Source organism: Ambystoma mexicanum, chromosome 6q (genome assembly GCF_040938575.1).
Source record: "Ambystoma mexicanum isolate Mex_15411 chromosome 6q, UKY_AmexF1_1, whole genome shotgun sequence".
NCBI classification, from domain to species: Eukaryota; Metazoa; Chordata; class Amphibia; order Caudata; family Ambystomatidae; genus Ambystoma; species Ambystoma mexicanum.
The window spans coordinates 1,312,299,943-1,312,316,351 of NC_090937.1; the positions used below are offsets into that span (position 1 = coordinate 1,312,299,943).

The 16,409-nt window shown below is 45.2% G+C and overlaps 1 protein-coding gene across 1 annotated transcript in view; it reads left to right on the forward strand.

Moving 5' to 3' along the window:
- The window catches only part of FBXL5 (F-box and leucine rich repeat protein 5), a 406,066-nt gene that overhangs the window by 183,549 nt on the left and 206,108 nt on the right, over window positions 1-16,409 (forward strand). Inside the window, exon 10 of the mRNA XM_069631934.1 lies at window positions 4,335-4,483. Within this exon, the coding sequence (XP_069488035.1) occupies window positions 4,335-4,483 (149 nt within the window). The remainder of the gene's footprint in view (window positions 1-4,334; window positions 4,484-16,409) is intronic.

Consider the following 16,409-nt stretch of genomic DNA (forward strand, 5'->3'; position numbering starts at 1 on the left):
GAGTGAAAAGTTTCTCCCCCACTTCCAGTCTGCCCAGACACACTGGAGCCTAGGCAGGGACATTGAGGGTTCCTGCCAAAGGCAAATATCATACACAGACCTTCCGCTCCCAGAATGGTAGAAGGGCTAACTGAGAACAGCCATGCTAGAATTGGTGAAAAAAAAAAAAGGAGCCACCATGTTAGTATATAGGTGCCTCTATTGTGCACACTGGGACTGTGAATGCAGTCTGCAGTGATAAATTGCACAATAGTTGGCAGAACACATCCACTGCCACCAGCCATAATTAGGTTGTCTGTGTGACTAAAAAGTTACAGGAGCAGAGAGAAGGGGTATACTAGGTATCCCTTTGCACTCCTCCTAACATGGTGTGTGATAATCTCTCATAGTACAGCATTTTTGGAAGGATGCAAAGTATCCCCCTATCCTTAAGAACAGTAGTTACTTAAGAATAATAAAAGAATCTCAAAGGAGAACCCAAGGGGTTTCCAGCAACACTGCCCATAAGTAGCTTTGTGCTGCAAAAGTTAAACAAAGATGCCTTAGAAGAGAAATGGAGGAAAGTAGGCTCCATACGAAAGTTAAAACACAGAACAGAGTTCCAAACGTCAGAGCAAACAAGAATGAATGAGTGGAAAAAGTCTCCACTCATTCAGTATAGAATGAAAAAGGTCCAGAAGTCCAGAAAAAAGTGCTGTGGGCCTCACTAGGAGACGGGATGAAGCATACAAATGGTAAATCTCCTGAACATCCTCTAGCCCTTGAAACTCTTCATTGGGCACCAGAAGTAACCAAGGAACGGTCTATCGCCTAATATGTATGACCCTCTTATCGCCTAATACGTTATGACCTGAACGGGAACTGTACACTGCTTTTGCCTGCACCCAAGTGCATATGATGTAACAGCGCCACGATGCCATAGGGAAGTTGCGCGCTTTATAAATGGAAATAAATAAAATAAAGAAGCCTGCCACTAACTTTTTCATGTCTCACAAAACTGTGTGGAACTTTGAATGTTTTGACACAAGGCCCTGCACATTTTAGGGATGGACTTTTAAAGTTAGTGTTGTATCTCTGTGGATCTGTAGTGCTTCCTTCCTTTGCAGGGGTTTATGTATTTTGCCCTACTCCAGGGATTGTTTACATGTATCATATATGATCATGTATGGTTTTACCAATTATCTTTGTCTGAATGCCAGCAAGACGGAGATCCTCCTCATTGGCACACCTTCACCATCCTTTCCCCTCACTCTGGCTGGCCTCCCTTGGCCCTCCTCCTACCCCCACCTGTGAGGCTAAGATCCTCGGGGTTATCTTTGACTCCACACTTTCCTTCTCTGCCCACATCTGTGATGTATCTAAAAAGTCAAAATTCCTACTCCACCTCCTCAGAGGTACTCTGCCTTTCCTCTCCTTCCCCCCAGAAGGTAATGGTCTCCTAAGATCTGGTTCTCTCTAGGTCGGACTATTATAACAGCCTATTTCTAAATCTACCTGCCTCTACTCTCTGCCACTGATCCAAAACAGGACTGCAAGACTTGTCCTTCGCCTCAAGCCCTGGGATCGTATCTCTCCAGCTCTGAAATCTTTCCATTGGCTTCCAGTGGATGTAAGGATTAAATTCAATACCCTCTGCATTGTCCACAAGGCTTTCTGGGGCCTGGGTCCAAAATACCTTCAGCTATCCCTCCGCAAATACCTCCCCTCTTGAGCTCTATGCTCCTCTGTTCTAACTCCCTCAGTGTCAGTCGTTTTTCAAAGAAACGGGCTGGGGGTTGATATGTCTTCGGCTGGGGCCTCCCTCTGGAACAGCCTCCCTGCCACTCAAATCTTGAGGAGAACCATCTCCGGTTCCGGAAGCACCTCAAGACCTTCCTCTTTGCTCCTGCCTTCGCTCCCCCTCTCCCCTGCTGATCTGTTCTCTCTTGGCACCGTGCACCTGGCCACCCTCTTGCCTCCGGGCCCAGGTAGCTCCTCACCCTGCCACCCTTCCGCACTGCCTCTGGCCCACCCTTTGCACTGGGGTCTGTATCTGTACCCATACAGGCCCCCCCCTTTTCTTCCTGCACTTATCAGACCTACCCGGGCTGCTACTTTAAACCCAGCACTTGCCAATTGCTGACTGCGCTACCTCTGTTTCTTGCCTTCATTATTTATTATCTGTTTTTCCCCTTTCCATGCAAGTATTTTTATAACTGTGTGTTCGTTGGCCTTTCACTGTGTTCTCATTGAGGGCCCCTTACTGGGCTCGCCCGTCCTGAGACTCAACCTTGACCACTTGCCTAGCTACCTTGTACTGGTTTGGCTACAGCGCCCAGAGTTGTCCTTGTCACTAAACAAGGTTGGCCTCCTATACATCTGTCCACCAGGCCAGAGTATAGAAATCCAGTACTAAACGCCCATTGTACTCTAACCCTGCCATAGGACAGTGGTCCTTGGGGCTATCTTACAAGGAAACATCCTGATTTTCTTGGCTTGTAAATCCTCAGTTATAAGAGATCCTGTTGAACTCTGCCACTCGGAACTGTTTACTCTTGTTTTCCCGCCTTTCCTGCTCAACCCCTAGTCACTGGTGGCCCAGTGGCCCCTCTGAACATTGTGAGACTCATAAAATAGGGTTGAACTCGTTAAGACAGGCCGGAACAAAGTTACTAAAAGTTGTAAGAGTTGAAAAAAGTGTGCAGCTATGTTTCAGATGGTTTTACTATGTGACTTGTTTCTGAAAAAGCTATTTTAACGTTATAACAACTGGTTTACTATTCAAAGAATATTTCAAGTGTTCTTCTAATGTTTTACTGTATTATAGTACTTACTTGAAAGTTACAACAGTGTGCCTTAGTGTGTATATAATGTTTATTTTATATAACGTTTAAGTGCATCTGTGTTTTCTTGGACTAAATGTATACTCGGCGTTCTTTGTACCTCACTACAGCCCTCCTCCATCCTCTGACTAAGCCTGGCTGCTCGCCATTCTACCAAACCCTGGTGTAGTTCAGGCTAAACCCAAGTAGTGTAATCCTGTTCACCCAAGGTTGGCTTTCCCAAGTGCTGTCTCAGTACTTTTGTAAAAAAGAAATTGCTAACATACTGTTTTACATTTTTAGTGTGTGTTTAAGGCCTAGAATAAATATTGCATTTGTAGACGTTCCTGTCTAAATTTAATTGTGTGCTTCACTGTGTGGACCCATTGTGGAACCCTGATCCCACTCATTCTCTCCTGAGAATAGCCTTGACTCCTCTCCACATGTACCTTGATTGGTGTTGGCTAACCTCAGCGTTCCCCTGTTCACTATAACTGGGGTGGCCTCCTAAAATCTGCCCTCCACGCCAGATTCTAAAAATCTTTCTTAACCATGACATACTCTTCTATGTCAAAAATATAGAAAACTGAATGGTACGCAGGAACTGGATACTTCCGGCCTTCACCACTACAGGTTGTACATCTGCCTCCCACTGGCCCATTAATGATCCCACACTTTTGCCTTTTTTTTTCTTTTTTTTTTCTTTTTTTTGGAGCCAAAGCACTGTCCAGCAGTCGTGAGCAGGATTACTGCAAATATGTAAGCCTTTATTTGTCCATTTATTTGTCAATTTCCACCCTGAGAAGAAGGCCACAAAGACTAGGTAGCAAAGAACAGGACTTGTACCACAAGGAAAAGCCACTTTCAGTATATGGTACTCGAAAAGGCATACGTTGGTGAAAAATAGATACACTACTGTGCACCTCAGTTAAGATGAAAAACCGTTCAATGCCACCAGCCGGTTCAGTACAAATCACAAAAGCAAGTGGGATGTTACTTAAAGAAAAGTGAGAAGGACACACAGGCTCTTAGTAACACTTCAATGAAGGTGGCTTCACTGTAAAAATAGAGGTAAAACAAATGGGAGAAAGAAACATTTGCAAGGCTGGCCAGTTCACCCCAAACAGAATGAGAAACAGATCAGTGAGGAGGAAGGGAACCATTCATCCCCCACAAAAAAACATCCAACAGAGAGCAGACCTGCTAAGGCAATTCATTAAAGTCGGTAGAGAAATGGAGTTAAGCAGCAAAAAGAAACATTTTGAACAAGCAGTTTCTGGTTCCAGTTGTTGGAGGCAGGTGCAGCTTGATGGTTATAGTTATCAACCCAGGCAGTGCATATTAGTAGAAATAGTGGATTCATCATAAAGGTTAACGCTTATCTTTTTACTATTTAATGAAACTACTCCTGCCAGTATGTAGCTCTCTATACCAACAATTAACAATGAAATGGCAATACATGCACTTACTTGGCAGGTGAAGCGTGTGCAAAACTCTTTGTGACGACCTTGTGTTTTTTTCTTCTGAAAACAGGGCATTGACTCTGAGAGGGGGACTGCCTCATTTGGAACACCTTAATCTCTCTGGCTGTCTTATTGTAACCGGAGCAGGCCTGCAAGATTTGGTTTCAGCTTGCCCTTCCCTAAATGATGAACACTTCTACTACTGTGACAATATTAATGGTAAAGTTTTTATTGATATTGGACATCTTGCATTATTGTACTTTTTTAATGATTGCGTTACCAACACCTAATTTTAAATATAAACACATTACACTATTTCACGCACTCAAGGAGATGAACCCTTTCTAGGCAGAAACTATGGTGGCAGGCTGCTTTGAGCGGTCAGCGACTAGGCAGACGCAAGCAAGCACACAATTTGTTGCTCTCCCTGCCAGTATATCTTGCTAGGCCACCTAACGCTCTGTAGCAGCACAGGAGCCTGTCCTTTGCTAACCAGCTAGGTTCATGTACTGTCCCCTTTGTAGCATATTCATGGTAGGTCATCCCCAAAAGGGGATGGCACCGGAGCATGACACACAGCTACAAACATGGCCCTGTGCCCATGCCAGGCTACAGTCAGTCCCCACTAGGGACATGCCTCGCACATGTCCTGTGCGGTCAGTTGTTTTTTCCCACACAGAAAGGACTGTTACTCAATGCAGTGGCTGCCCGTTGAAGTGCCTAAATTCATTTTCTCAGACATCCCTCCCTCTTCTTATGCCCTGGTCACCTGGGTATAAGCCCTGCACACCATGTCGTTCAATTACTCTGCCGCATCTGACCCACATTTCCTGTGCCTCCATCCTGCTTATGACTGGACAGTCTATTTCTTTTATCTTTGTCACACATACCCTTCGTGGGCCTTTCAGCGGTGACAGGGCAGCTTTCATCAGGTTCCTCCGGCTTCCCTATTGAAGTTCGAACACTGGAAGGTAAGTTCCTTTCCCTTTTTCCTGGGCACACATGCCGAGAGACACATTTCCTGGAAACGGTTCTAGGGGTCCTTTCTTAAGTTCAAAGGCCATTACAAAGGCCCACCCCAAGGTGCCCACCAGACCTAAGCCTTCCAATGCAGTTGAGCGTAACAAAGCTTACCTGCGATGCCGCTTTATCAGCTGCTTTCTGCCCGTGGGGCCAAGGTTTTCCATCCCCCCTGTAAGGCTGGGATCACAACTTTGACTTTGGTCGGCCTTAGCAGACCTCACTATAGTCCATGCACCCAATATTCTGTCATGTGCAACTCTCACCGGTCTCCTCAGGTTGTCACTAGCCCGACTGACTTGCGCCTTCCCGTTCACCATGGTTACAGAGCGACCTGTTGGTCTTCGTCCGGAGTGGAACCCAGAGTTCTCCACACATGAAGGTGTCGGGTCATTGGGCGGCCATGAAAAGGCTTGCTCTTCTGAACCTCAAAAAAAAGAGGGCTGATGGTTCAGAGCCCTTAGCAGCCTGGGGCAGGTATGGTATTCTAACCACCTTAGCTTGCACTGCGTGGGGTCAGTGGAGAAATTCCCCTCCTAGCAGGATTTGGAGCACTTTGCATTGCGCAATTTCCCTCTTGCTAGAAGACCTGGCTTCCTCCTCAGTTGAGTGAATGGGGGCGCAGGGAATTGGAGTGCTGGAGTATTTAGTCGAACCACATGCGAGGAGAGTGCTATTTAGTTGTCCTTTGAAGTGTGTAGGGGGGATCATCCGCTTGTGGTACATCAGTGAATGAGGGGTTGAGCAGCTGCCTGGTCTACCTGATTGGGAATTTTGGGGGATTTTATTTCCACAGCTGCTGGTCAGGGATGTGACGAGATCTTGCCTAAATGGAAACGTTTGGCCACAAAGTTGTTAAATCAAAGCTCTTCCAATGAGTAATGTAGCGAAGCAGTTGGGCGTCACGTTTCAACTGGGTGGTCTGGAAATATATACGTTATTGAGTATTGCATTATGATTTCAAAACACAGTAAAATAGGGAAACTGTAAAGGGATCAGGGAATGGTTCCAACCTACTCCAGGACATAGAAGTTGGGAGACTAGCAGATTAGTACTAGACCTATAAAAAAGGGGTTACAACGTTTTTGAAAACTGGCCAAAATTCTAACACTTTAGAACTTTAGACAGAAGAATCGAAACCAGCCCAACTCAATGCAGCTTGTTCACCGCATTTTGTTTTATGGCAGTTTTGACACATTTTTTTTCGTGCTGGTTTTATGGTGGATGTTAGGTAAGAATGAGTGCAGCCCAACTGGTGTGGGACTACACAAGACTTCTCTTAATATTCAGTAACCCACCTTTTAATAATATGCCTGTACTACACAAGTTGGTAGTGTGACTGAGCAGCTAGGCATATCTTAAGAGGGGCAATGTGAGCTGTAGAGCTGTACAATTAAATCAGTAAATGCAGGTATCCAAGTAAACACTTACACTTAAAATGATATAATATGTATGTATACACAGATATTTAAAGCATTCTTTAAAAAGCATTAATTAGTTGTAACATTAATTTCACATTAGGATTGTTAGGGAGAATTCTCAGAAATGTGCTAATTCCCTTTTAGAGACCCCGCAGCTCTTTCTGCTGGACTTTAATTTCTAACCTGGAGAGAGTGAGACTTTTTTTCCCACTCATGTATTGTTTTGTGATTTGGACTCTGTTTCTTAACTACTGTTTCCAAGAGCAGTGAAGTGAAATTGACTTTGCTTACATTTTGTAACTGTCTAGACCCAGTACACACTATCTTACAACAGGGTGCTGGAGGGGTTACTTAATATCCCCTTTGTCTAGTTTCTCATGTAACATTTTTATGTTACCCTTTCTACAATTAATGGCCGGTGGCAGTGGTTTTCTTTTTCCTACCATTTTGTGTTTCTACCGCGGGCTGCAATTGCAGCTGCAGTCAAGCACCTATGGGTGCCCATTTTGTCAAAATGGCCCTTCCCGTCTACTTTCGCCATTTCTTGTTGGAAAGGTCCTTCTTGAGATTTACTCTGTGCACCAAACCAGGTTTGGTCCCTTTGTTTGTTTTGTCTTTTGCAACAATGCACTCACAGATGGTCGAGGTGCCCCAGGTATTGGGCTTTTGCACCCTTGGAAAGTCGTAGCAACTCGGGGGTTGCACCAAAATAGTTAGTCATGAGGCTAGCTAATCCCACCATCTTAAAGGAGGAAGATTTCGAAAACTGGGTCAGCACAGCTGCAGGGTTTCGTGGGCCATGAGGGTGCTGCTGGCTTCTTCTTTCATCTTCTGCTTCGGATGTTGTCCTCCAGTTGTCGACTCTGACTCTGGTCCCAAAAACCTCGCTTTTTATGCAAGATCCCATTCATTCACAGCCCTAGGTAGTCAATCAAAACAGCCAACCGGCCAATAGGAACTGGTTTCACCCAGGCACACCTAGAGACAAAGGACATGGAAGTTTTGGGACCTCCCTCACTTCCTGCATTTCCAGACACACTGGAGCCTGGGCAGGCTTCAGGGTTGAAGCCTGCCAAAGGCAAAACACACAAAGGACTCAAACCTGATCCAAACAGAGTAAGTCCAGAAGGCACTAACTGACAAGAAATGGCGAAAAAAGAAGACAGGGCCATTTTGAGAAAATGGTCACCCTTGGGTACAGTACTGCAGCTGAGGTATCAGCCTACAGATACATGTCACTAGGTAGTAAGGAGAAAACCACTACTACCAGCAATTTAAGTGAATTAGTGTAAAAGTGTAAAATGGGGAAAGGATTAAAGGAGTTACTGTGTAACCCCCATCACTCTACATACGGTGGTGTGTCCAGAACCCATAAAGTAATGGTAAGTAAAACGGAGGGTCATCTTGCTATTCTTGGGAACAGTAGTTCACCGAAGAAAATTTAGTTAAACATTAAGAGATGTCCAAGGAGCTTCTAAGTTGCGCTGCTCAAATGGTGCTGTGTGTCACAATGCAAAAAGCAGATGCCTATGGAGTTTACCAGTCTCCATAAAGCAGTAAGGAACACAGACCATCTTAGTCTGGAAAACACATAAGTGAGAGTAAGGTCCCACTCACTCAGGAGTTAAAATTAAAAAGCCACGAGTCCAGCAAAAGAGCTGGGGGTCTCTAAGGTTAAAGGGAATTGGCACAGAAATCTAAATTTTCCCTACAAGTGGGAGGGTGGGGCTAACTATTTTTTTTATAAATATGAAAGGTAGGAAAAGGGGTTGGGGTATCGGAGGGGGATATGAAGGGCTTTCCTTACATAATGCAGGGAAACGGATGGGGTGAGTTGGCACCACTTGGAGTTGTACCCGACCAGAAGATTCACAATGACATACTGGGCCTTAATCGGTCTCAGGTCACTTTAGGGAACAAGTAGAAACAATGTTACCATTAGTGGATACTGTAACACACTTACTTTCTAGAGGCATGGTGAACTTCAGGGATTCATTCTATTTATTACTTTATATGGGTATTTATTGAGCACCGGCTTATCTTCAGGAAGCAACAAGAGCGCTTTAGAAGTCATGGGGAAAGTACATTGTGAGGGAAGCAGAGATGCAAAACAGTGGGGTGCTAACAACTGGGGAGAGTGAACGATTTGGCAGCAAGGGATCCACAAGCAAATAGGGGAGAGAATTGGGGAGCAGATCGCCCAGTCTGAGGCTAGGTGGATAGCATGTGGACCTTTGTGTTGGGGAGAGGCCATTCTTTTAGGAGCAGAGTCTTCGGCGCCTTCCTGAAATATAGTTGCGAAGGAGTGAGTCTTGTGTTGTCGGTGAAGAGGCTCAAGATTCTGAGGGTGTAAATAGAGGAGGCCTGTCCTCTGGTTCTCTCCTTCCTGCACTGATGGAGTGTAACTCTGTACATGTCCTTCCTTCTGGTGGTTTGTAGGCCTCCAGAGATGCTGAGCTCGTCAGCGAGGTAGCTTGGGGACTTGAGGTTGACAGTCTTGTAGATGAAACAGCAGGATTGGAAGGGGACACATCCTTGCAGCAGTATCCAGTGCAGCTCGATGAGGGTTGGGGTGAATGTGGTTGAATTTGATGAGTCCATTGACTTGTTCTGTATCATGTAGGACACATCTCGGTGGTGCCAGAGTGGTCGCCAGAAGGGCTAAGTGAAGGAAGAACAAGGCTTGGAGAGCAAATCTGAAGAGGTTTACTCTGATGAAGGCATCGATTTACATCTATATTAATATTTACTTTGCATAAGGGTTACTATATGATGTGTGAGCAAGTGTTGCCAAAGTCAACGGATGCAGGTAAGTGTTCTAGGAAAGGAAAGTTCTTACAGGTCCCTCTCCCAATCTCGCCACTAGAGGAAGCCGGTGGGGATCCTATATCAGACCACCAACAATCTTAGCCAGGCAAGAGGGAAGTAGGGCTAGGACTTTACACCCACACAACCCTATGGTGGGAGGGAAGTCGGAATAGATGTATAAACTCACCCCCCCTTACTCTAATTTCTTCAGCAACCACTTCAGGGTTTATTGGCTCTGCTTCCCCCACTTATCTCTATGCTTTTTACAGTTGAGGCAGATCCAGGGTCCACGGTTTGAGTCCAATTTCGGCATCTGGATTGGATCTGGCTAGTCTGTGGTTCCTGGCTTTGACGAGACAGTTCTGGGGACTGGACAGTGGGATTCCCTTGGCACAACAGGATGACAACCTCCACAGAGCAGGCAACCTCAAGAGACTGCTAGGACAGGTGTGACCCTTGTGTCGAGAAAAAATGAGCAGGCCCTCCATGTATTCTTTTCGTCACAAATGCTGAGACTGCAGGGACAGATATCTTGTTCCACAAGTTGAAAATCTGCAGAGCTCCAAGGTTGGACTCGGAACGGCAACCAGTGCAGAGAACAGGAGAGAGCTGGCCAATCCACCGGGTTAGTCCCGGGACACTTCCAAAAGCTCATCTCACTACTGACTTTTATTAAATATGTGAAAGTGCCCAGCTTTCCCTATATTAAGGGTGTTCCCTACCTAACACAACCAATTATGGTGCTCGTCGGTCATCAGTGAGAGTCCAAATCAATATCTGCCCGCTTACCAAACTACCGTGTCCTAACCCTACCACTATTAGAACAAAATAACTACAAGAGAATGATTCCATTCGCTTGTGGACAGGTTCTTGCACCAAGTTCAATAGTTCTTAGTAGTTTGATTAAATCATTCAGTTCTGATATAGGGTTCGTCAAGTCTCAACGTCTTTTCCCCTGGTTTCCTTTCCTTCTTATACTCCTCTGGTCTTATCCCATTTATATTTGTTCCTTTCGTTTGTTCTTGTTTCACTTTCAACCTTATATCCTTTCTGGTTGAGCACTCCACTGCTTATTCTCACTTTTCCCCCTTCACTTTAAGTGTTTTGTTACAACTGAGACGACAAGTATGAGCACTCCAGTGATTATCTTTGGTCCCCCTCCTGTTTTCCCCGCTTTCCCCGTTACCTGATTTGCTTAGGGATAACATCATCAGGGTTTGTGGCAGGTTGGGGCCCTCTTTTCCAATTGTCACCTCGTTCCTCCTGTGATAGGTTTGCAATGCTGAACTGTAATGTTGTTGGAATCTGTGTAGTTAATGGACCTCTGGGTCCACCACAACGGCATAGTTGTCACGCCACCTCTTGCCTCAGATTCAGGACGCTCCACATCCACTTCAGCTTCTCTGTCCAACGCGACAGTCTGTGCTACCGTGTTCACTGGTAAGCGCGAACGCCACGCATCCAGGTGTTCCTCTTTGTCTCATGACGAGCTGGTTTGAAGCTTGCAGGTTCTCTCTCCCTGAATGTCTCTACCTCCCATTCTTATTATGCGGCGGTGGGACTTACCCAGCGCTGCATCAAAGTCCTTTCTCTTTGTTTGATTATGACTGTATTCTTCCAACGGGTTTCTTTGTTGGTGTTCTGTGGTTTTTTCTCCATAGTTATAGTTGAAGTGTTCGGATGACAATAGCAGATTCTGTTGGGTTTTTCAAACTGTTCCTCATTGGCTTTGGTTGTAGGTGGGTGTTGGGGGAATTCTCAGAAATGTGCTAATTCCCTCTACTTTAGAGACCCCCAGCAACTTTGCTGGATTTTGAGGACTTGATTTTTTTTCCTGGAGTGAGACAGACCCTTTTTCCCACTCTTGCATGTATTTTAATGTGGCTTTCAACACTGTTTCTTTTTGGTTGTGGAGTCTGCCAAACTCCATAGGCATCATCTTTTACATTGTGTCACACTGCACCCTTGGTGCAGTGACACAGGGACGTCTTTCAGATTTCCCCAAGGTTTAAATACCTTCTCTTGGATAAACTACTGTTTCCAAGAGCAGTAAAGTGAAATTGACTTTACTTACCTTTGTAACTTTCTAGACCCAGCACACACTATCTTTCAATAGGGTGCTGGGGGAGTTACTTGGTATCCTCTGTGTCTAGCTTCTCATGTAACAATTTTGTGTTACCCTTTCCTCACTGAGTGGCTGGTGGCAGTGGTTTAATTTTTACTACCATTGTTTGTTTTTACTGCGGGCTGAGTTCGCAGCCACAGTAAAGCACCATGGTTGCCATTTGTGTCAAAATGGCCCGGTATTCTTTTTTTGCCAATTCTTTGTGGAAAAGTCCTTCTTGAGATTTACTCTGCGTGCCAAACCAGGTTTGGTCCCTTTGTTCATTTTGTCTTTGGCGGGATTCATGAGTACAGCCCGCTTCTGGCTCCAGGGTGTCTGGCGGGGGCAGGAAGCCAGGGAGGTGCCCGAAACTCTCTGTGCTTAGTCTCCTAGGAGACAGGTATGCACTCTTAGGTGATTGTCCGGCTGGCTGTCTGGCAAGGAAAGCCATCCTGCTGGGTGATGGACAGCTAGGTTGGAATGAATGGGAGAAAGCTGCATAAAAGGCAAGGCTTTTTGGCTTGGAAGGCAGAGTCGACCACTGGACGAAGGAAGCCAAAGAAAAATTGGGAAGAGATGCCTGCTGCCACTCCTGGACCATTGGTTTGCTCGGTGAAGCCCTGCTGCGTTGCTCAAGCTCCAAATTGGTATTGACAGAGAAGCTCCTGCAAGGACGACTTCTCCCTTTGAGTTGGTGGGACCAATCAACTCCAGAATAAGCCACCTGGACATCCTCTCTGAGCTGGTTTAATTTCCACAGCAGTTGCTGCTGGAACCTAATAGCTAGGAAGAGGAACACCAGTTAGTGTGCGTTGCTTTTAAGCTGGCCAAGAGCTCCAGGAAGATCCTCTGGACTCTCAGGAAGCAGGACTGACCGAGCCAGAGCCCCATCAACAGAGTGCGGGACTCCAGATGCAAGGAAAACCCATCTTGACATCCAGGAACTGCGGTGGTGATATTTGCGGTAGATGCAAGGAGCTGAAACATAGAACAACCACTTGTTTGAAGATTGCCAGTTGCGAGCGGTGACCGTCCCATTGCAGTGCTGGAGTCCCCAGACGTCCTCCCTCTTGTCCCCACGACTGAGGCCCAGGAACAGCAGGAACTACAGAGCTGCACAGGAACAGAAGTCATCTGCACCTTTTCTTCAACCTAAAGGTACTGTACACTTGAAGAGAACTTACCTCTTGTTGTGTAGCCACTTGTCCTTGTTGGAGACTTGTCTAGTTGCATTTGTAGAGTTGCTATCAGCTTCTTTACCTCACAAGCCTAATCAGCTTGTGGCCCTACTTTGATTACTTCTATCCTACAAAGACTTTTTAAAACATTGTGAACGACTTTCTACTTACCAGCAAGAAGTGCTTCAGTTCACCTTGACTTTTGCTAACTTAATATTGGCTGGCCTGGCTCCCTGAATGACTCTTCTGTCCTCTGTTTAAATGTTTTTGCCTTCCTCACAGGAAAGGTTTAACTGAGTTTGCATTGGGGGGTTATTGAAAGTAATTACCTGATTGAGAATAACTGTGTGGATACTTGTTTTATTCTGATCCCTCTTTTCCTTGACACTTCTCCATAAGAACATTCTAAATGCAAACAGTGATTATATTAATGTCCACAGCACCCTAGAAATTGAAGTCTCCTGAGGGTGTAGGTAGTGTATGTGAGCCATCCCAAATGGGTATTTGCTGATTTAGAAAACTGAGAGTGTGTATTTTGGAGTGTATTTGTGTGTTGCTTTATATTGCTCCCTTCTGAAGGTTTATTGTAACTGACTGTGAAATAAATTGTTTCATCAACAAACTGTGTGTAAGAGTGTACTTTAATACTTGTCACTGTGAATCACTGTGAATACAGCTCACATTGACCCCTCTTGAGATATGCCTGGCTCTTGACCATACTACCAACCTGTGGTATCCCTACAAAATATCCCCACCAAAAATATCGCCGTACATATGGCTGTTTGTCTCGCCATAGGTCCATGGGTCAATATCGGTGAAAAAATATGGGGATATTTTTGTATCGCAATATTTTTGCAGGGATATTAACACATGGAACATGTAGGTGCCTTTCCCCGGCTTACTACGTGTAAGAAAAAATAAAATAACCAACACAACCCCTGTCGGGGAAAGAGGCACTGAGAACCGGCTGCAAGAGTTCAAAGGATGGTTTATTTCTCCAGCTAGGAAATAACCCAAAAAACCCTCAAACCATTTAATATATATATATATATATATATACAATTAAAGTAACTCTAACAAAAATACTAAATGGACCCGATTGGCCAGGCGGTGTGGTGCTGTAGGTGTGGGTGGCATCTCTTCCTTCTGATTGGCTGAGTGGCTGACAAGATGATGGACGTCAAATATCTTGTGCTCCACGCAGGTCAGGGTCCGGTCACTGTGGTCACTACCTAAGCTAATATGTTGCATTCGTAAAACACTAAATAATAAATTATCTAAACATTTTATGCTACTTTTCATATTTCTACACAAATCACACATAGTATTTATTGTCAGTACAATTGGGTCATTCGTGGCTTTAATTGGAGGCCTTGACCTTTAATGTGCATGTAGAAAGAGTCAAGCTGTGTTTCACATATCTCCTAAGCTTTAGACCTATTAGTATAAGTAAAAACATATATTGTGGCAAGGTGCTTAAGGTTAGTAGTGGTTGTGTTGGGTGGTTTTCGCAACGCAGTCTGGCACTTGAAAGAAATACCTTACAGGGAGCGCGGGGTCAGGATGGCAATAAATTACTCTAAATGGGGGTGGGTGGCTTGCACGTTTATGTGGATGAACAAGCACAAAGTGCTTAGCTCATCCTGGTTCACATGCTGGTTCTCATGCTAGCGGTGATCTCGGAGGAAAAAAACTGTATCATATTGGTTGTTGCAACTTTCTCCAGCTTCAGCGTGAGAATGGGAGCACAGAGCTTTCCTTCGCAGGGGGAGTGCAAGGGTGGGGGCTAGCCAGCTGCCTGTGCCTTGTGTGTGTCTCTGTCCTTGGCTGTTGCGGTGGAAGGGGAGCTGAGCCTTGCTGTACTATGGCAGTGAGGCCTGTTTACCCAAGATGGAGTCGAAAGGGGGACAAAAGATGGATGCCCCGTGTCCTGCTCAGTAGTCCCATCTATGTAGCGGTCAACCGTGGTTACCTTTACATAAGGGCAAGGGGCAACCCCACTACTGGAGGCACGTGGTCCAAGTCCCCTACTGAGGAGTGTACGGCGCGAGGAGGTCTGGGGCCCCTCGCTCCCATCCAAACCCAACCTGTGTAGTGCAGACTTATACCAAAGGTTGGGTTCCTATTGCCAGGAGGTCAGGGTTATTGTAGTGCACCCAAAGGGTACTGCATACAATCTTGCCAAACAGTGGGTTGGTGAGACTTTGGTTAGGGGGTCCCCCACAAGAACAGGAGGAGTCCTCCCCAGGTGGGAAGTCTCTCCCAGTGAGGTCCTGCTTGCCTGTACCCCTAGCAAGGGTATTGCTTTGTGGGTTCACCTCCCTAGCCTCACAGGGAAGTGACAGAATCTTGCGATTCGTCACAGTACGCATGGATCTTTGAGCAGGAGTTGGGACATGTTCCCACCGTTACAGCGGTCAACACACCGAAAAGGGCCTTCTTGAGATCTGCAGAGAGGCGCAGGGATTCACCATAGCTTGGCTAGAGGTCGTGTTGGTTGGCTGCAATGGTGCACACCCCGCCCCTCCCTGGTCGTCGGCAGAATGCACTTCATTGGTCTTGGCTCCATTGGTGATCTCTTGAATGGCTGCAGGATTCCTAGTTTGGACTTGTCGGCACCAATCCAACTGTTAGGGGAGTTTTCCTGAAGTCCCACTTGGAGGTAAGACCTTAGTAAGTTTTCCCAGTGGTCTGTAGATCCCCAACTCTTAGCATCAGTCTGTACTACTGCTGGAACCTTGGTAGAGTGGTATAGCAGTCGGGCTTATCATAAGAGGAAGATGTGAACTGTAGGTAAGTACACTGAACCTAGTTTGTGATGCACATCAAAGAAACACTTACACACAAATGTATGTTAACATATATAGATTTATTATATTTCCACCAGAATCACTTTATATTACTTAGCGCAGTAAACTAAAACACTTTGGAATACTTTAGGATACATTTCAATGCCACTGCATAGTTCGTAGTTGCTCGTGGTTATATTTGTTACAGCTTTTGACAGTAATGACAGTTCTATTATTGGTAAAAATGGGCACTCGCAAATCTTAGCAGAAATACGGTAAACACATTTACTCTGCATACACATATAAGATAGTGACTTTTGGGAAGGAAAAAATTGTTGATCAGTGCAAAGTTAGCAGCTCTTAGGTTTTAGAAGCAATTTCTTCATACAGCAAGTCTTTTAAGGTCTAAAACGCAACCCTAACTAAAGGAAGTTTGGCGAAGGCTTGAAGACTTCACAAGCAGCAGAATTCGAAAGTTCTTGTGGATACTTTACAGTCTCTAAGATGAGAGGACACAATCAACGTTGGAGACCCTGTTAAAGGACTTGCTAAAGGGGGATAATTTTAATTTCTGTGCCAATTACCTTTAACCTTAGAGACCTCAAGCTCTTTTGCTGGACTTGTGGCTTTTGAATTTTTACTCTCGAGTGAGTGGGACCTTTTTCTCACTCACTCGTGTTTTTCTGACTATGATTTTCTGTGCTTATTAATGTTTTATGGAGTCTGGTAAACTCCATAGGCATTTGCTTTTGCATTGTGAAACACAGCACATTTTGTGGAGTGCCACTGAAAAGTCCCTTGAACTTCTCTTAATGTTTAACTACA